At 36.6% G+C, this 21,382-nt stretch overlaps 1 protein-coding gene across 4 annotated transcripts in view; it reads right to left on the bottom strand.

Annotated features, from left to right (window-relative positions):
* Window positions 1–21,382, bottom strand: part of Ppp1r12a (protein phosphatase 1 regulatory subunit 12A) — a 114,806-nt gene that overhangs the window by 21,371 nt on the left and 72,053 nt on the right. The window contains exons 6-14 of one of the 4 annotated variants that reach the window (XM_021652987.2): window positions 18,683–18,757; window positions 18,065–18,153; window positions 17,759–17,916; window positions 16,037–16,161; window positions 9,520–9,735; window positions 6,785–6,879; window positions 5,825–5,929; window positions 4,856–4,987; window positions 4,297–4,473 (exon numbers count right to left, since the gene is read on the bottom strand). In XM_021652987.2, the coding sequence (XP_021508662.1) occupies window positions 4,297–4,473; window positions 4,856–4,987; window positions 5,825–5,929; window positions 6,785–6,879; window positions 9,520–9,735; window positions 16,037–16,161; window positions 17,759–17,916; window positions 18,065–18,153; window positions 18,683–18,757 (1,172 nt within the window). Of the gene's footprint in view, window positions 1–4,296; window positions 4,474–4,855; window positions 5,024–5,824; window positions 5,930–6,784; window positions 6,880–9,519; window positions 9,736–16,036; window positions 16,162–17,758; window positions 17,917–18,064; window positions 18,154–18,682; window positions 18,758–21,382 lie in introns of all 4 variants that reach the window. The other 3 variants (XM_021652986.2, XM_021652989.2, XM_021652988.2) reach the window with 3 other exon arrangements.

Genomic DNA, 21,382 nt, shown 5'->3' with positions numbered 1-21,382 from the left:
TAAACCTTTCCCATCCCAAGCTGCTTTTAGTCATGATGTTTTCACTGCACTAGAAAGCCTAAGGAAAAAAGCCTGGTTTCAAAAAATACTGTATATCCTCATCTAGCTGAGTATCACACGTTGGTCAGAAAGAAGTAATTGTTTATAGTTTTTGTTCTGTTTCAGCTCCTCTTAACACCTGTGCTGTCCATAGCTTTCACCTTGACATTGTTAGAATCCTGGAAGATGACTTTCTGCTGTCATAGCAGCACTACGTCTATCTTGAGGGACACCTGTAACTGAAGCATTTCATAGAAAAATTTTTTAAATTTTTTATGTTTATTGCTATTTTGCCTGCATGTATGTTTGTGGGAGGGTGTCAGAGGCCCGGAACTGAAATGTGAGCTGCCATGTGGGTACTGGAAATTGAACCAGGGTCCTCTAGAAGAGCAGCCAGTGCTCTTCCAACTAAGCCATCTTTCTAGCTGCGACAGAAGAATGCTTTTTAACCAAATCTCACCAGAATACTAGTTCTGACCTAAATTCTCAAATTTTACTTGTCTTAATTCTCCGTTTTTATATAGATATAAGAGATTTCCCATTTTCATAACAATTATACAGAATTTTCTATGCCAAAGGACTTGACAGGAAGAAGAGAAGACCCAATAATCTTGGTATTAAAGTTTAAAATACATCATTCTGGTGTATCATAAGGATTTAATTTTACCGTCTTCTCTACGACAATCGTGTTAACCACAAGTTACAATGTAGTAAAGGATGTAACCTGCATTTACCAAAATTATTTAAATAAAGGACTTCTTTCCTTCTTTTCCCTTTCTTTTTGTGTGGCACATCCACTAAATGTTGATTGATACTCCTGGAAATATATTTATTTTCTTCCTTCCTTATTTTTGCACATACTGGCCCTTTGTAGATTCTACTAGATAAAAAAAGAAAAGATGAAACCCAAAGTGAGAGCTTGTCTAGTTTAAGTGTAAGATGGCTACAGCCATCACTTCAGCCCCTCATGAGCTGCTTTGCAAATATGAACATGGGCTACTGAGTTCTGAATTTAGCTCTGTAGGAAAAATCCTCTTTATTTTCTCTGTCTCACGTGTGGACATGTGCTGTTTGTGTGCACGTGAGGGGAACAGAATGTTTATATGAATACATATGTGTGCGTATGTGTGTAGGTGCATGTGAAGGCCTGAGGTTGACATCAGCAGCCTTCCTCATTTGTGTTCCAACTTACTTACTGAAGTAGGGTCTCTCAACCCAGAGCTTGCTGGTTATAGCTAGCTGGGTTAGCTACCTTGCCACAACCACTTGGTATTTACGGACTCCTGGGGATCTAGTTTCTAATCCTCACGCTTATGCAGCAAGCCTTTTATCCACTGAGCCACATCGCCAGTCCCACTCCACTATTTACTTTACCCCATGGAAAAGAGCACTAACCTGTCATCCTAGCCTGTATTCCAATAGGCCTGGATTCTTTTGTAAATTCACTTCCAAATTTCCATGAATGTTACTTTCTCCTAACTGTTTAACATATGCAGGTTAAGGAGATAAGCTACTAGTTGAAAGGCTTGTAAAATCTGTATACTTTAATTTTCTGTGCAATATGTCTCGAATTAGCCTAACACCCTGGCCTATTAATCAAATCAAAGTTTTTCTTTTTAAATAAAGATTTTTCCTAATGATTTATTCTACAAATTTTATTTTACAGATATTTATTAGCTGAAACAGTGTATTTGCTTATAATGATATTTAATTGTCAACCAAGCTATGTAACATCCTTCTTATTTCACACTGTTTTTTTTTTTTTTAAATATAGTTTTACTATACAGTCCAGACTGGACTATGTAATCCCAGATTGGCCTTGATCTTGTGACTTTTCTGTCTCAGCCTCTAGGGGCTAGAGTAACAGTTATGATACACCACGTCTAGCTCAGAGAAAATATAAAAAGACAAATGAGAGCTATGAGAAATGGTGGAAGAGAATAATTATACTAAAGAACAGTTCCATGTAAACTATGGAATTAATTATAAGACAAGTAAATAACAAGCACTTACAATGAAATAAGTCCCTATCATATTCTATTTTGTCGATGTTAGCTTTTCTCTACTTTCAAACAAAAATTGATTTATTAGGCAGGTATAAAGATGACTCATGGGTTAGCATTCTTGTGGTGTAAGCATAATGGCCTTAGTTCAAATCCTTGGCTCCCACATAAAAGGTGGGCTTGGCTGCACCTCCTTGTAACCCAGCCTTGAGGGCTGAGAGAGGCAGATGCTGGAAGATAGAGCATGTTCCCTGAAAGACTCTCTCTCAAGAAAGCAAGTAGAAAGGTGTCCATGTGCACAACTATGGATGCACCTGCAAACATATACTATCCCCACCCACACACAAACAAATTAACAAATTAATGGATTGGCATTTTTAGCTTAAAAAAAGGACATTGGATACAATCATGATCAACTAGAATAATTTAACAGTGTGCTACATAATGGGATAAATGTATTCATTTATTTTTTTCAGTAACAATTTATGTTTTTTTTTTTCTAGCACCCAGGACCTCACACATGCTAACACATATTCTATCACAGAGCCAAACTTCTAGCCTTGCCCATTAATGTCATTGTGTACATATTTTAAGGTAAATAACTAAAGACATTTCAGACCCTCTGACAGAATTTAATTAAAAGATAATCAGAAAAGGTTAACATGCATTAAATTTTTTTTGAAATCTTTTATTTGTTTTGTTTTTGTTTTTTGAGACAGGGTTTCTCTGTGTAGCCCGAGCTGTCCTGAAACTCACTCTGTAGACCAGGCTGGCCTTAATCTCACAGACATCCACCTGCCTTTGCCTCCTTGAGTGCTGGGATTAAAGGCTTGCACCATGACTACCCGGCTGCATTAAAACTTTTAATTATTTTGTGTGAAAGAAGTCCAGATATTAAAATTACTTTAAGTATCACTGAAATAAGACAAACTCTCTAGAAATATGGAACTGAAACAAGGTCAAAAGACACATTTTGGCAATTTCCAGCAACCAAAGAGCATTGCCTGTATCTCACTAGTGGAGCTGTCAGGACAAACTCACGCTTTTATGAAGGCAGAGGCAGGTTTATCTTTGTGAGTTCAAGGGCAGACTAGTCTACAGAGTGAGTTTCAGGGCAGTCAAGGCTATACAGAGAAACCATGTCTCAAAAAAAAAAGTGTCTCTAGTGTAACTCAGTGGTAGATGGAAGCCCTTGTGTGACTCCTAATGAAAAAGAAACATGAAGAAGGAAGCAGAAGAAAGGAGGAGGGAAAAGTAAGGGGATGGAGGGGTGAAAGAATTGGGAAGAAAGATGAAGAGAAAGATCAGGGAAGGGAGATGAAAGAGGAAGAGGGAAGAGGGAACCCAGGTTTGGCAGGTACAGCAATGGCTACCACTAAGCTACAGTGCCAGTCCAATGATCTTATGATGAAAATTAAAAACAAAACTATTTAAAATACGTCTATTTTCTTTGTAACGAAAACAATAAATCTTAGTATGTTGCATATAATTTTTCCTAAGTATCTTTAGGTCTTCATCACACATACATGCGTGCACATGCATGCACACACACACACACACACACACACACACACACACACACACACTTTTAAGTAACACTAAGATCCCAAAAGCTAAGAAGACAGTTGTCTGGCTTTGCCTTTGATTGCCTCAACTGATTGCAACAATTCTTTCAGAGATGGGCCAATAAGCCTAATCACTAATAACTGCTAGCGATGTCCATTTACCTAGGCCAGAGTCGATACATGATATCTTATTTATTAGTTTAGCTTATGAAGAGAAATGGTCATTGTGGTGGTTTGAATGAGAATGTCTCCCTTATGATCAAACACTCAGTCCCCAGATGGTAGAGCTGCTTGAGGCGGCTTTGGAAGTGTGTCCTTGTTGCAAGAAGTATGTAACTGGGGGTAGGCTCTGAGATGTCAGAGCCATCTGCCATTCCCAGTGCTTCCTCCCGCTGTGCTGTGCTGCAGTTCAAGATGTAAGGAACTCTTAGCATCATGCTCTAGCCACATTCTAGTGGCTCTAGCTGCCTTCACCCACCCATTATGGACTCTAACCCTCTGGAACCATAAGCAAAACCCCCTCTTCTATAAGCTGCCTTGGTCTTGGTGTTTTATCACAGCAACAGAAAAGTAACTAACGTATACATATATATCAAATTTCTGAGAATAACAAAACAAACAAGCAAAGAACACAAAATACCAAAAACTGAGCAAGCATTTGGCAAACGAGTACTAAGACCTTTACACACCTGCGTCTCTCCCTGACCTCTGATGTGGAGGAAACAGTGCCAGCAGTAGTTGTAGTCAGGGTTGTGGTAGAAGCTGCAGCATTTACAACAGTTGGAGCAACAGGAATGGTCACTGCGGTAGGAGCACTGTCCTTTTCTTTCTCAGTACTATCCTCAGCCCACAAACGATTTGAGGTACTATAGCACCATAAGCAGCAACACAAAAAGAGAAAAGGAAAACAGCTAAACAACGAAAGCAATTTCTAGAAGCTGAAAACATGTGACAACAGGGATGGATTTTTTAAAAACACAGGATGAGACTTTTTTCAAATTAGTAATCAAACAGCTCAACCAGAGCTATCAAAGGAGGAAATTTTTATTTTAAGCAATATAATTTAAGATCTTAGATATTTTTTTCCCCAACACATGCATAATTGCTTGTTTTTGGAAGCAATTTTTGCTTAAGAGCAATTTTAGCAGGGTAAATAAAAAAAATCCAGAGCCCACATTCTCCTACACAATGATGCATGCACGTACACAAGCGCACAGTAGAGCTGGACAGACCGTCTCCGTGGCTCACCTGCTCTGCGCGCCTACGGAGGAAGAGCCCACGGGAGTCTTTGCAGGCGCGCTCGTGCTGGAAAGGAGGCTCTTCTGAAGCTCAGCTGCAGAGGTAACTGTTGGTGTTGATGCGGTGCTTGGAACACTAGAACTAACCAAATCATCTTGTCTTCTACCAAAGGAGTAACTAAAGGAAAGAGTCATTTCTGTATAGGATGCATCTTTATGTGTATTCTATAGTCACCAACTGAGACACTAGTTTCACACAGTAGGAAACAAACTGTGTTCCTCATTATACCACCAGCTCCAGCACCAAGAGTTGCATCTACAACCTGCTAGAGTATAGATTAATTTCTTTGATTTAAGAGTGTAGAATTTTATGCCTCCTCCTCCCAGTGCCTTCAGTATCATTCAACATGGCACATTTTCAGAATATGCTAGACCATAAATGGTCAAGGCAAGTGGTCCTAACAAAAAACGAGGAGTGGATTCATTCATGGAAAATAATGCACTTGACAAGCCTGAAGAAAACTTTTTAGCAATGGGTTACATCCTTAGGACCCATATCTATACTGTCTGTATTCACATTCTGTATTCACATCTTATTCTTTGTTTCCTTCTCTCTGACATAACATTTCTAAACTGAAATGTTTTATTGGCTCCGAGCTCTAGTCCAAACAAATGTTCATGATCATATACAATGGCTACATCAATTATGACATTGATCCATTTCAGCTGATTTAGTCAATCATAAGAACTTCCTTTAGAAGTGCTGAAAGATATTTCATAATATAACAAGCTTAATTAAATATTTATGCAGAGGATAAGTTAGAGCAAATCCACACCATCTTTAAATATATACCATGCCTCTAAACTAAATTAAACACAGAAAACAAGATATAACAGTTAAAAGAAGAGATCTGCATAACTGATGTTAAATTGAGGGCTGTTTTTTAAGAACACAGAAGACTACAAATTACATCATTACCTTCTATGGTAGGTGGATCCTTCATTGATTGAACTATTCTTCTTAAGATCATCTTCCCATTTTCTTCTTGTGTAAGAACTACTTGTTCGCAAACTGGAAGAGTCTCTGTGAAAAGAATATCCTTCAGATCCTTGTCAGCAATTTTAGAATAAACTCAAGGAAGCCATATACTAGTAAACAGGAGTAGATATGAGTAAAATCCCACAGAACACTTAGGGATATTTACCAAAAAGTGGAAGTAATTTTAGTTCTAAGAGCCAGTGTATAGCCCTAAATAAAAGCATTTACAAGCATATTATTTATGAGATAGAATACTGTGATCCACTGCATGGGTCAGACATATAGACATACTATATGGTATATTAGTATTAAAAATAATATTGAGAACATACACAATATATAAAATATCAGGTAAAAAATGAAAGTACACAATTAGACACTAAAGCATGACTACAAATATAAAAAATTTTCAAACTCTGTATACTAAAAAATATGAAATAATAATAATAATAAACCCACAAGAAAGAAACCACTGAGTAATCAGGCATAGGGTTCCCACTGCCCCATTTTTTAGAGTCAGGGTTTCTCTCTATAGGCATGGCTATTCCAGAACTTGCTCTGTAGACTAGGCTGGCCTTGAACTTAGAACTACTTGACTCTGTTCCACCCAATAGGTACTGGGACCTAGCTGGCTTTTCCCTCTTCTAAATGTTTTAGTGTGTCCTCTGTTTTTGCAACTTTCATCGTTCTCTGGCTTAGCAGCAATTCCTTGCTTACCATTTAAGAACACGCTAAGCCTGTACATCCTTGTCCCTCAGGACTATGTAACTGGTGCTCTTCCAGGACATGGTTATAACTCTTCCGGAAACCTCTATCCCACATAATTACAGTCCTCACATCCTAACCAATCAGTAAAGGCTGCAGAGAATCATGCTTGCTATTATCTCCCACTGCACTCACCTGTTCTCTTTCTCTTCGATGTCAGATGTACTGGCTAGGCGCCTCGGTATTGTAGGTGCAACATACGCAAGTCTTGTTCCTTTACTATCTCTCTCCTGGCAACAGGAAACAGAATGCATGAAAAAAAAGTGTGATGAAGATATCAAGAACAGCTTTTCAACAGCATAGCCTTAGATGACCACACAATTTATGGTGCAGTATTTTCAGAGCTTAGTTCCTGAACTGTAAAACTGATACAAGTCAACCAGGTACTATAAAAGCAATGAAGAAAGGCTAGCTCAACCAGTTTTCTTTTCATTCTTCTTAGGATAAAATTAGAAAATAATTTACTCCGAGAAAGGAAGAAAAATTCCACATTAATGACTTTTTCCTAATATTTATACTAAAGGTAGTATGAGAAGTTAAAGTACATTCATTTTTTTCGAAGAAGTAAGGTTCGAATATAGTTCAACAAGGAGTCACTTATATAAGCTGTTTACAAGTATGACAATCTATGCTTTAGAATATTAAAATATCAAACACTATGTATATCATATTACTTCAATATGTGGTATGTATTATTAGTGACACTGACACACTATCATATACTTGGAAAAAATGGCCAGTAGAGGTATAAAAATATAAAAATCATTAAAGTGAACAAAAATGAAACTTCATATTAGAAAATGTAAGGCAAGGTAACACTCTGAAAAAGAAAACTGTATTGAAAAAATCATAAGAAGTCCAATCATAGATAATTCAGTAAGAAAGCAATTTTGATTGTACCCAATTTTTGCACTGTCTTTCAAAATATAGTTAAAACCACTCATTAAGACAGAGACACTTGTACCAGATCAAAAAACTGGCCTACCAACTGCAGATAATGATTGAATTACATGCTATAAAAATTTGCATTCCTTAACTCTGGGAAATCTATTCAATAATAAATAAAACAAATGTTCATTCTCTAGTACGTTCTAGTACAAAAAGTAGGCTTTGGGACACTGGAGAGATGGCTCAGTGGTTAAAGATACTCAATGCTCTTGCAGAAAATCAGTTGACCCACAACCATCTGTCACTCCAGTCCCAGGGAATCCAACATCCATTTCTGACTTCTATGAGTATTTCTATGAGTATTAGGTACTTATGTGCTACACATACATGCATAGAAGCAAAAAAAAAAAAAAAAAAAAAAGAAAAAAACCACAAAAACAAAAAAACAAAGCAAAAACAACAACAAAAAAACAACCAAAACCAAAAACTCATGCATATTACATCAAATCAATGAATACATTTTTATATATATTTTTTATTTTATTAATTACAGTTTATATCCCAGCTGTAGCCCCTTCCCTTATCCCCTCCCACCCTCTCCTTCTACTATGCCCTTCCTCCAGTCCAATGTTAGGGGAGGTCTTCCCCTTCCATCTGACCATAGTCTATCAGGTCTCATCAGGACTGCCTTCCCCTGTGGACTGGCAAGGCTGCTCCCCCCTCAAGTCGAGGTGATTCAAGAACCAGCCCATGAGTTCATGTCAGAGATGGTCCCTGGTCCTATCACTGGGGAACCCTCTTGGATACTGAGCTGCCTTGGGCTACTTCTGTGCAGGGGTTCCAAGTTACCTCTACGCATGCTCATTGTTTGGAGTATCAGTCTCAGAAAAGACCCCTGTGCCCAGACTTTTTGGTTCTGTTGCTCCCCTCATGGAGCTTCTGTTCCCTCCAGGTCTTTCTAGCTCCCCCTTCTTTCATAAGATTCCCTGCACTCTGCAAAAAGTTTGGCTATACATCTCAGCATATATTTTGATACTCTGCTGGGTGGAGTCTTTCAGAGGCCGTCCGTGATAGGCTCCTGTCCTGTTCCCTGCCTTCTCCCTCCTCCGATGTTTGTCTCATTTGCCTTTTTGAATGAGGATTGAGCATCTCACCCAGGATCCTCCTTCTTGCTTAGCTTCCTTAGGTGTATAGATTTTAGTATGATTATCCTATAATATATGTCTAATATCCACTTATAAGTGAATATATATCATGTGTGTCTTTCTGCTTCTGGGATACCTCACTCAGGATGATCTTTTCTAGATCCCACCATTTGCCTGCAAATTTCATGATTTCCTCCTTTTTGATTGCTGAGTAGTGTTCCATTGTATAAATGTACCATAATTTCTGTATCCATTCCCTAACTGAGGGACATTTGGGTTGTTTCCAGCTTCTGGCTATTACAAATAAAGCTGCTAAGAACATGGTTGAGCAAATGTCCTTGTTGTATACTTGAGCATCTTTTGGATATCTGCCTAGGAGTGGTATAGCTGGGTCTTGAGGTAGCACTATTTCTATTTGTCTGAGAAAGCGCTAGATTGATTTCCAAAGTATTTGTACAAGTTTATATTCCCACTAGCAATGGAGAGGGGTTCCTCTTTCTCCACATTTTCTCCTGCATGTGTTGTCACTTGAGTTTTTGATCTTAGACATTCTAATGGGTGTAAGGTGAAATCTCAGGGTCCTTTTATTTGCAGTTTAATAATTTTAAATTTCTTTTAAAAAGATTTTAGCATTCTCCCCAAATTACATGTTTTAAGTAAACACAACTGATCTTCCAGGTACTCACAAGACAAGTACATTCTATATTATAAAGTTGGTAAATTAAATTAATAGCCAGGATATAATGATGCTCAGTAGAAAATCTACCAGATCTGTAGATGTTATGCTCCTTGAAAAGCAGTTAAATTTTACTGAAACCAGATTATGAAACAGATTACCTTTTCTTTATTGTCCAAAGAGGAGGAAAGTCTCGGACTTGATGCTGAGCGTATCACACCTGCAGTGTCTTTCTCCTTCTGGGCCTCTTTAGACGCAGTGATTTCAGCCAACGCACCATAACTACCAGTCTTTCTAAGTCCTAGCCTCCAAGATGCAGGAGACTCATCTTTTCTTTCTTCTTCTTTGGGAGAAATTTTTGTAGTTGAAGTTGGAAACTGTTTTTATTTCATAAAGAACAAAAACAACAAGTTATCAAAACCAATCATTTCTTAATTTAGAAATAATTTACAGATAGCGTCTAAAAATTTAAGTGATAGTTTCAGAGAAAACACATTTATAAGGTTAATGATTTACAGCAAAAATATAAAAATGTAAACCTTAAAGAGTAAATAGACCACCTTTCTAGAGGTTAGATTTATAAAAACACACTACACACTTCATATCACACAGAAAATTATGATGCAGATACAGAAAAAAATGAGCACACCATGAGAACCTAAACCATGCGTCTTTGGAGCCAGCACTCATACGAAGCTTGTTATGCTGTAACCCAATATACATTCTTGCACAAAGAAATGCCTCACCATAGATTTTTCGCCCTTACTGGGCACCAGCACAATGCCAGTTTTGCGCAAGCCCTGCCTCCATGATGCAGGATCTACTGACTCCACAGGCATGAGAGAAGCAATGAAATCAAACTAAAGCCAATTAAAATAAGACAGGTCAAGAGATACAGATTGAAAGTATGGAAACAGAAAGTGAGTTAAAAGAAAACACAACATTTTTCCTATATTTCAACTCTATAATAAACTAACGTCTAGTATTTGTGTGATGGTCTAACCTTCGAAGGCCACTAAAACAAATTCTAGTTTCAGCAAGTAGTAATTGGGAAGAAAGGAATGAAGGAAATTCTAAACCAGTTACTGGCACACAGAGCAATATAATTATGGGCGAACAAATTACTGCATATGAATTTTGTTTAGTGATTTATACACCCTAGGTGAAAATTTAATAACTGATATTTGCTAAGTAAATTTAGCAATATTTTTAAATAGCATTAATTTTAAATTTACTGTTTAATTTTCTTAACAAACCTTAATTTCAACATTTTAGTTATTTTTATACACAAACAATTGCTCTACTTTCAGAGTTTTGCAGCAATATTAAAAATACACTAATTACCATCCTTAAATAATTCGCTTTATTAACTTCACTTTTTCAATTCCAGAAGTTTAACGTTCAATGTGCAGAGAAGAGAATATATCAACTAAATACAGCAAGGTATTGTTAATTAAAAAGAAAAATCATTTGCATACATGGTCAAAATCTGGTAGCATCTGTAGGTAACAGAACTTCATTTATAATACCGTGGTGCTAGAAGACCACTTCTTTAAAATACTCCTGGTACATCTTGTAGTTAATTTTCTTCAACAGTGTACTTGGTTCGCACTTCCCTACATGCAAACTCAATTATTTCAGGGTGTCAAACAAAGTAACAAGAACTCTACCAGCTTTGTTCTCTCCTTCTCTTTTTCAAGACAATGTCCCAAGACACAATCCAGACTGGCTTTAATCTGGTAATCTTATCTCAGCCTCTCTAATGTTTGGATTACGAGTGTGCCACTACCCCTGGCCACAAATAGCCACACATTTTGGCAACACATGCATGCACACACACCAAACTACACTTTGTAAAACACAGATCATAAGTGAATGAATGTGCCTGTGTTCTGATAAAAGTGTATTTATGGGCAATGAAACTTGAATTTGTGTCACAAAGTAGTGTATTGCACATTTCCCCCAAATATTTAAAAACATTAAAAACATTCTTTGCTTGTCTGCTGTGTGACATGGCCAGTACTAGGACTACCAGCCATATTGTGTCAACTCTTGCTCCCACTGTATCCCCTGCAAAATGAAATGTTCTTTCTCCATGACAAAGCAGACAGAAAGCAGGTAACGTTTACTTGTACACCAGAGGCCAACATTGAGCACGTCTGCTAGTATCTAGCTCTAAACTAATTTCTGTGTATGAGTTATCTTAGTGTAATACTACATGCACACAAAGAAATTCTACTATTGCTATTTTAGACTCAACTTGAACAATGCAGTAACAGCAATTTTGAAAATGACATTGTTATATTTGAACAACTGATAAACCTCCACTTTATACATCAAGGATTTAGATCCAAGTACTGGTCTAGTTATTTAAAAGTACCATTCATTTCGACTTGGTACATGAAGAAACCTATTGAAATATTTAACTATATGTCCTTACTTGTAATTTTCTTCTTTTGTTTTTATAACAGGATACCATATCTGTACTTTCTTATTCTTCAGACCACTTTTGTTCCTTTCTGGCTAACAACCTGCCTTTGCTTACTCTTTCAACAGAAGTACTTTCTCCAAAAGTCTGCTTCCACATGGCTTTCTTTTCTTTTTCTGCCAAGGATTGAAAGAAGTCTTCTCTTTCAAGCTAAATATTAAATTTATCAAGCAATATTATTCTAATATTTGCTATTCTCTAGTCCAACCTTTAAAATTCTAATCTTAAATGTCAATCTAAAATCAATCTCTATCTATCTATCTATCTATCTATCTATCTATCTATCTATCTATCTATCTATCTATCTATCTATCTAGTGTGTGCATGTGCACATGTATGCCATGGCATGCGTGGAAGTCAGAGAAAAACTTAGGAGATTTAGTTTTCTCCTTCCACCCTGTGAGTTCCAGGGACTGAACTCTGACTGTCAAGTTTAATGGCATTTAATGGCACTGAATCATTTTGCTAGTCCTAGATTTAAAAAAATTATATTTACCCACAGACTAGACTATTTAAAACCTGCATTTAGACCTTATAACTTAACATGTATCAATCAAATGCTTTTCCTTCCAAACTTATCAGCTCTGTATTTCTAGTAACAGCTGTAATGCTATTTCCTCAATGTCCTCTGTTTAAAAACCTGCGGTCAAGTGAACAAATAAATAAATTAATGAGAAAAAAGTTACAGTCACGTTAGAGTTCGTCATTCTCTTCTATCTATAAATCAGGGACCATGTCTCTCAATGTCCTGTCTTTTAAAAGCTCAAGGTGATGTCCCTATTTATATACCATCTAACTGAGCAATCTTTCATCAATAGCTCATCCTTATCAGATATAGTCATACGTTAACTGCCAGAGTAACATGATAAAGAGAAGGAAACCCCAGAGTACTGTTCACACATTTCCTGTGATTCCTTCCTAGCAAGTAAGTTCTAAAGTATTACTCCAGAAATCAAGACATTTCATAATCTACTTTCATTTTCCATTTTACTCTGTATATATGTGCCACAAGACTAAACTGATCAAGTCTTTTTCCCTATTGGATATCATGCCTAATTGCTCACTGTTTCTCTGTCAAGTTATGCAAACTTCTGGATGGCAAAATGCTGCCTATTCATTCCTTAATCTATCTCAAATGCTCTGACTACATTATTTCAAACTGAAGTTAATTTCCTCACTTTTACACTGCCATCTATGCCAGTACACTTATATTGGTGTACTGTATATACCCACAGCACAAATTAGTTTTCAAATAATTACGATTTTGCTTAGCAAATTAAGTATTCCGTAAACCAGAACAATTAATTCTGAGAAAGTTCTGAATTTTCACTATCTAGTAAACAAAGTTTCCACTTAACTGTGAATTGTTGGAATTGCAACAATACTTACTCTGACTAGAGAAGTTCTATAAATTTAGTATTAGCTAACAGTTTAAAGTCTAAAATCAAACTGATGGTTAATTTTTTTATTTCAGTTTTGTGGTACATGCATGAGTGTGTGTGTGCACGTATGTGTGTCTGTGAATGTGTGCATGTGTGTTGAGGAGGAAACCTTGAGTCTCATGCACACTGGAAAGACTTCTGCTGCTAAGTTGTACCCCTAGACCAAGCTGATGGGTTCAGTCATAAGATCCCCACAGATGATTAGCTTGGCATTATTCATATGCTTTTTCTCTTTTAGTTTGGGTTTTAAAATTTAGGCAAGAAAAATGAACAGAGCTATTTTTAGCTAAAATTACTTTGTAGACGAAAATAAGTGAGAGTTGTTGTGAGCCGCCATGTGTGATTGATTCCTTGGTGTGCACACAAACAAATCCACATCTAAGCTCTGACAGACAAGGCTGGACAGCCTTAGGTAACTTTGTGTCAATATAAAAGATGAACAGTGATTTGAAACCTATATTAGAATCTACTAAAAATCTTTTAGGATGTACTTACAAACTCATTCATAAGAAAATTTGCATTTGTTAAGTCTCTCTTAATGTTTATAGACAAAAGCTTAAAAAGCACTAAAATCTAAATTAAAATAGATTAAAAAGTCTAAATATTGCTGTATATGAGTTATACAATACTGCATGACTATCAGCAAAAATAATTCAGATTTTGAGCACATAATGTCTTTAAGTTTTGTAAAATTGGTTATAAAATCTTAAAAATAAGAACTCAAACTATGATATTCAGGGTAAGACACATGATACCTGGAATCTGAGAACAGAGAGATTTTTCCAAATATACAAATTATGTAAGTAGATGTGTTTGTTTAATTCAGTTCAATTACAGAATCAAGACAAGATTTGAATTAAGCCTTTTCTCCTTACAAGAGTAAAGACTATTATTCCATCAAGCTAACACATCATTACTTTCAGTTAGTGACTAGGTGTCAGCTGAGTAGGGAGCTAAGTCTAAGGCTATGCTTGAGGAAAGGAAAACCTGAACACAACAAGTCTACTGCAACTTTATGGGAAACTGAAAATAACACTATAATCTTAAGAGACAAAAAGTCAAAAGAGCTAAATGAAAGAGACATGAATTTAGTATACACAGGAGCACATGATAGTTCTATAGACTAGAATACAGTTCAGATAAACTTTGCTAGTGTTAGTTACAACATGACAACAGCCTTCAGAATGGTACAAACGTTTAAGAGCATTTCATATCACACATGTCATTAGTCACATGAACATGAGTTCTAAAAGAATTCAAGAAGCCCTAAGTTCTAGAACAGTGAAAGGAAGAACTCATTCCAATAGCTTTTTGATATTCAAACTAGGCACCAGTGAGACCCATATATTTCTAGCAGTGAAAATTTATGGATTTTTTTTCCATATGCTTTTCTTTAGTTTGAGCTCTATTTATTTTTTGCCAGTATAGGGGACTGAACCTAGGTTTCGTGAGTCCTGGAAAAAATACTCTTTTACTGAGTTACAGCATTTTATAAGGGAGTTATACTGACTGTGCTGACAATATACTGAATAGAAACACGGGGGGGTGCTTAAAATCAGTGCTAAAATCCCTTCAATCCTAACACTGCCAATCATGGAACAGAACAGAGATATAGAAACCAAAAGGATGTCCAATTTCTACACAAACTTGTGGTCTGAAAACACAAACAGCAATAAAAGATACTATTGGAAGAACAATCTAGAAAACCTGCACACACACATAGAAATTAGCACAGATTATATTATTATGTAGACTACATAAGTACGTGTTATATCAAAGTTAACTCTCCTAAGCATGGCTATTTTACTGTGGGATTGGAGGATAATGTGTTTGTACCTGGAGATACACACTGATATTCAGGATGAGGTTTAATGGTGACCACAATAAATTTTTATATGTTCTGGAGAAAAAAAATGTATACATATTCAGAAAGACCTAGTAAGTCAGGGCTGCTTAGGAGAAGCCTTTATGAAGAGACTGAAAGGTAAAGAAAAGCAGAGCAGAAAGCTTTTCATCACTGTGTTTAAGAAAGAGCAGCACAGCACTGGAAAACACAGCTTGGGTGGAGACTGGAGTGGGAAGTAGAAGAAACAAAGGCAACATTTTGGGAACATCCTTCATCCCTGGTCATGATATGTTTCTCAACCAATTTATACAAGATTAAGTTTATTTCTCTTTGTTCTGTTTGGTAGGAAGAACAATAACCTGCCCAAAGTAGAAATAACTAACCAGTTAGAGCCCTGGCTTTCTAATATACTTTTACTGGCAGATGACACTGACATGTCAGATACCTTGTATGAGCTGGGAAAAATCTAGATTACTGTTTTTTCCCCTGACCTGTGCACCTCCACTGACTTTTCATGCTGTACTTTCTGAGGTAAGAAATTACCAGTATAAACTTGTAGTTAAAAAAGATAAAGCAAACAAAACTTAAGTTCCTTAAAATAAAAGCTTAATGGAAAGAAAAACTACCATGACTACCAATTTTTTTATAAAAGCTTTTGATTTCCTCCTATACTTTAATTAGTAACTAACTTTTATTAAATATTCAGTATAATATCAACTTATTTACAATTGTAAAAGACAAAAAAGGCATTATACCATGATTCAGACGAAATTACAAATTAAGAGCAGAAAAGTATGGTATGTTTTCAAACAACTCTAAACACTGAGAACCATTTTAATCAGTTAGTGGAAATGGTACTTAAACAGAATAAATACATGTTTAATAATAGAATTCTGGCTTACCTTTTTATTAGGTGACGTAGGGGTTCCCTGACTGGAGGACAGAGTAGGTGTTGTAACAGCCGCAGGAGCTGCTTGCGTGCTGGATGTATGAGCATTAGTTACAGAAGCCAAGGGTTTTGTCTTATCTATTAAAAGGGGGAAAAATTAAGAACTGAGATTGTCCAGGTATTTGGCTGCTGTGGCTCTCCTTATTTCTATCACTATTTGCAAAGAGATTTTTTTTTTAATTAAATGTTTGTGTGAGTACACGTTCACATTTGTAGAGGTCCAAAGACAACATTATGCAATCTGAGGCCTATGAACTCCAGCTAGTCTAGCTGGCTAGTTTACCTCAGGAATTTTCTGCCTATACCTCCTGAAAGCTGGCATTCTAAGCAGCTACCACGCCTGCCTGGTTTTTCTATGGGTTTTGGGTTCTAAACTCTAGCACTCCCACTTTTATCTGTTGAGTTATTTCTCAAGTCCAACAGCTGGGTTTTGAGGGGGGTTTCTCCAACAACAAAAAACTTCAAAACCCTTTTGAGAATAGGCACAAATAGAACCTAACTTCTATGACTCTTAAAACTAGAGGGAAAAATCTTAAGTAACATTTAAAATTTGAATGCTCAACAATATAAGTAAAAAACCTACAATAGCCATGAATTTTCTAAGTACTAGGTAAGTATTACTGAAGACCATTATTCTTGAAAATCTAAAAAAATACTTTTGACAATTAACTTATAGTCATGTCAATATGACTAAGTGTTCCAGAGACTATAATTTTCTTGCTTCTAAGAAATCTAAAGTTAAATATGCACAATTTTATCTTTCTAGAAATAATCTACTTAATAGGGTGTCCTTCAAAATCAAACCAAACCAAAACCTACTGTCCCTGTATTTCAAGTACTGTTGTAGGCACTGAAGATAAATAAAGAAATGAAAGTGTCAAATATCATAACTGCACGGAACTTACATTCTAGGAGAAAAAAATGAACTCATGAGCAACCATTCAGCTTAAATAAACATTATCAATATATGACTACTGTATCCCAGTATAGTTGTTACATATTACTTGAGTATACTGTAAGAGTGGACATGAACTAAAAGATTATTGAAAAACCCTCAATTGCCTTTTGGGAAAGAAGAAAAGGAAAGCCACGATACATGCATATAATATCTTAATTTTACTAAAGGAAGAATGGAAGGTATGCCTGATCTTAAGAGTTATTATGTCTCAAGTTTTAGTAGGTATAGAATATGAATGTTTATTATGTTGTATTTTGCTGAATCTTCAAATTTCTCAAAATAAACAAATTACTCCAGAGCCCCACAGGAAAGTAACTTGTCTCAGCTACCCTCTCCTCTCCTTGACCTTTCATTTCTTATGGAGAATTTGGGAAGGTAATAGAGCCAGCCTTCTAGGTTCCTGAATCATAGAACTTAGTAGATGTGTTCTTGAACTGCTGGGTATCTACCCAAACTCTGGCTGTCCCATCCTACAGTGGTTCTAGGACATTCTGAGAAGCTTCTGCACCTTCTTCAAGACTAAACACACATCGTAAGAAGCAGAGGTGAGCCACAGCCTCTTGACCAGTAGACAACAATAAACTCACAGGTTATCAATATAGACTCAACAGGTATTAAGCAGCAAATCTGAACAAAAAGCTTAAAACTGAGGCCTAGCCTTACCTCACTTCAAACTCAAGAACAGTACAGTATAGTTAACATATTCTCTAATCTTACCAGTCTCTGCTTCAGACTCCGAGTCATCCTCCTCGTCTTCCTCGCTGGAGCAACTTGACTCATCCTTCTTCCCTTCTTCCTCCTCATCAGCCTTTTCTTGTTCTAGGGATTCGATGCGAGATGCATTTTTCTCTGTCTCAATAATTAATGTTTCTTTGCTGTGAAAAGAAAACAAACTTCAACTCATTGTAAACATGAAAGGTTCAAACATTATTATCTTCCCTCAGATCCACAACAGTAGTTCTGGTACCCATTGAGTTAACCCACTCATGACAGTAATAAAACCTGCTTTCATCACTGACTTACTTTTTAAAAGTCTTCTGCGGTTGATTATTTTCCATGTTTGCTGTTGACTCAATTAGTGGAGACTTCTTATCCCGTTTTTCACTGTGGAGCTTATTGACAATTATGCAAAGAAAAAGGGCAAGATTAATTAGAAAAGTATAGAATAATTAAAAAACATTAAAATAAAAAAACACTTTGCAATTTTAACAACAACAACAAAATCCAATAATCCTTTCTAGAAAAAAAAAAGTATAAATCTTTCAACTTCAGCTCACAAAGAATCAGGCCCACTGTCTACTCATGATGACTGTTGATAGTAATTTACTTAGAATCTGTTTCCTAGTTATCTTGCTTGTTTGGGGCCTACTCTTACAAACCCAGTTTACTGTCACACCTTTTAGGCATATTGCCTTAGGAAATTAGAAAAACATGTTATAAGTTTTTTAAAAGGCAAGATGAAAATAGGCAACCAACATAATGGGCAACCTACCACCACTCCCCCAAGCCCGCTGTAATTTTGTTTGATTACTAAGAGTAACTTTAAGAAAGTATGAGACATCACCATAAAACCAAAACTGCTTCAAATTCAAAGATATGGAGAATTGATTAATAAAAGCAATTTTCAACACTCAAACATACCAGATTTTGTTTTTTTTGCAATTCTTCTAGATATCCTAAAATGTCTTCATCTGCTACATCAAAGGCTGTTTGGCCCTAGACAGGACACGAGAAGTAGAACAGTAAAAAGTCAATACACCATAAAATGCATGAACGAGTACAAGGAAATTAAGATAATTGTGTGTGCATGCACACATTTGTGTTCGTGTAGGTATACATGCACATGTGTGAGCATGCATGTGGAGGCTAGAGTTCAATCTCATCTGTGTGCCCAACCCCAGCCTTACACATAGGTAGGACTCTCACAGGCCAGTATTCAACTTGTTTCTGCTCCCCAGCTCTGGGAACAAAGGCCCAGACTACTACCCCCAGCTTTTTCTCTGAGTTCCGGGAACTGAGCTCAGGTCATAAGACTTGCAAGGCAAGCATTTCATGGACTAAGCTTTCTCTCCTGGAATCATGTTCTATGAGTCAGAAATGACAGAACACACAGAACTCCAAGAATACAAGAAATTCACGTGAGGAACAGTGGCACAGGATACCTTCTGTGTATTTCAGTACAGAGTGAATTAGTGTTGTTTTGAGCGTATGTACAGCTGTAACTCTACCACCACAATTTCAGAAAACTTTCACCACCCTTAAAACACCAAGCATGAGGCTGGAGAGATGGCTCAGAGGTTAAGAGCGCTGGCTGCCTTTTCAATGGTCCTGAGTTCAATTCCCAACAACTACATGGTGGCTCACAACCATCTATAATGAGATCTGGTGCCTTCTTCTGGCATGCAGGTGTACATGCAGACAGAACATTGTATAAATAATAAATAAATAAATCTTAAATTGAAAATTAAAAAAAAAAAAAGACTAAGCATATCCTTTAGTCTCTCCATTCCACTGTCCCATTTCTCCTAACCCAAGGCAACCTCTAACCTATCTTATATCTATATATTTGCTCATGAAACATGTCAAACTATACAATACTTCTTTGGATATGCTCTGTGATAGGCTTCTTTCACTTCACATACTGCAAGCTTAATCTATGTGATGACATGTATGGCTATTTCACTTGCCTTTACTGAACAACCCCATGGCACAGTGTGCATATTTTGCTAATCTTAATCAACAGGACAGCTGCTTTGGTTTGCTACCTATCATAAGCACTACTATAAATTAAGAGCAAGACTGCTCCTACTGAGGACCCAAGTTTAGTTCCTTGCATTCACACTGGTATCTGCCTAGAACTCCAGTTCTGAGAGATCTGGTATCAGTGGCCTCCATTTACGTGCACCTGCACTCAAGTGTACAAACTCACAGACACGTGCACATACAAACAATTAAAATAATAAAAGCGAGTCTTTAAAGCACTGTCATAAACAGTGTTGCACAGGTTTAGGGTGTTATTATTATATAGGCAATTTCCACAGTAAAAGTGAAATTAACCAGTCATGTGGTAACTCCAGGTTCTGAGGCCTTTTACCCTGACTTTCCCTAAAACTCAAGGGAAAGAGTGTGTGCATGTACACCAGCCTCAAATACTGCTTAGTTTTAAAAATTAGTTCAAAGAAACATTTATCAGTCCATTTTTATTCCCTGTGGGAAATAATGCAGTTACCCAAACCAAGGGATAAAGCTTTAACATCTGTCCTACCTCATTTCAACCTTATGCGTTAAAAGCCAAGAATTTAATTGAGTTAAAAAACAAAACTTGTTATAAAATAAGTGGTTCAGAATTTTAAGGTGGTATGTTAATTCAAGTCTTGGTATACTGTACTTTTTGTTCAATTAGCTCTAAAAATTTAGAAACTATTTTAATATAATTTGTATTTAAAATCATGTTATCACAGATTTAAGATCATGTTCTTATGTTTAAATAACTCAATGATTCCTTAAAAATTTACCAACCCTCATGAATAAAATCCTATCATGATTTTTTTTTGAATTGCAATTACATTTCTGCAGCAGTTACATAAAAGGAGTTCTTTTAATAACCCAGGAATCTCTCTTTTTAATAGTTAGAAACTGGGTCACCTTACTAACCATTCTTTTCCTTTTCTCCCTTGATTAACGACTCTACTTTGCAAAGAGCAACTGATAGAGAATGAAAACTAAAGTACAATGTGGGCTATAAACAGAGAAACACTTCTTGCTTAAACAGCATACACCCACCTACTACTAACATGTATCAGTAACATAACCATGACTTTTATGGACTAAGATGCTTAATGAGAGTCTGAATATTATCAGACTTACAACTATCATCATGTAACTTTGGCTTTACTAGCGAATAAAAGCACAGGAAAGTAGCTTAGTCAGGTAAAGCAACTGCAAGAAAACTAAGAAGGACACAGTGATGAGACACTGGAAAGTAAGAACTCATGTCAAATCAAAAGAAAAAAAGTTGCTTGAAATCAGGGTATCGAGGAGATGCTGAGACTCATAGCCAAACTTTGGCCAGAGTGCAGGAAACCTTATGGAAGAAGAGGGAGACAGACACACCCGGAGGGGACAGGAGCTCCTCAAGGAGACCAACAGAACCAAAAAACCTGGGCCCAGAAGGACCTGCAGAGACTGATATTCCAACCAAGGACCATGCATGGAGAGGACCTATAGGCCCTGCTCAGAGAAAGCCCAAAGGCTGTTCAGTTTCCAAATGATTCCCTAGTAAAGGGATCAGGGGCTGTCTCTGATATGAACTTGTGGCCAGCTCTTTGATCACCTCTCCCT

The sequence above is a fragment of the Meriones unguiculatus genome, chromosome 2 (assembly GCF_030254825.1).
Source record: "Meriones unguiculatus strain TT.TT164.6M chromosome 2, Bangor_MerUng_6.1, whole genome shotgun sequence".
NCBI classification, from domain to species: domain Eukaryota; kingdom Metazoa; phylum Chordata; class Mammalia; order Rodentia; family Muridae; genus Meriones; species Meriones unguiculatus.
Note: the sequence above shows the minus strand (reverse complement) of the source record. Positions and strands in the feature narration are given on the sequence as shown.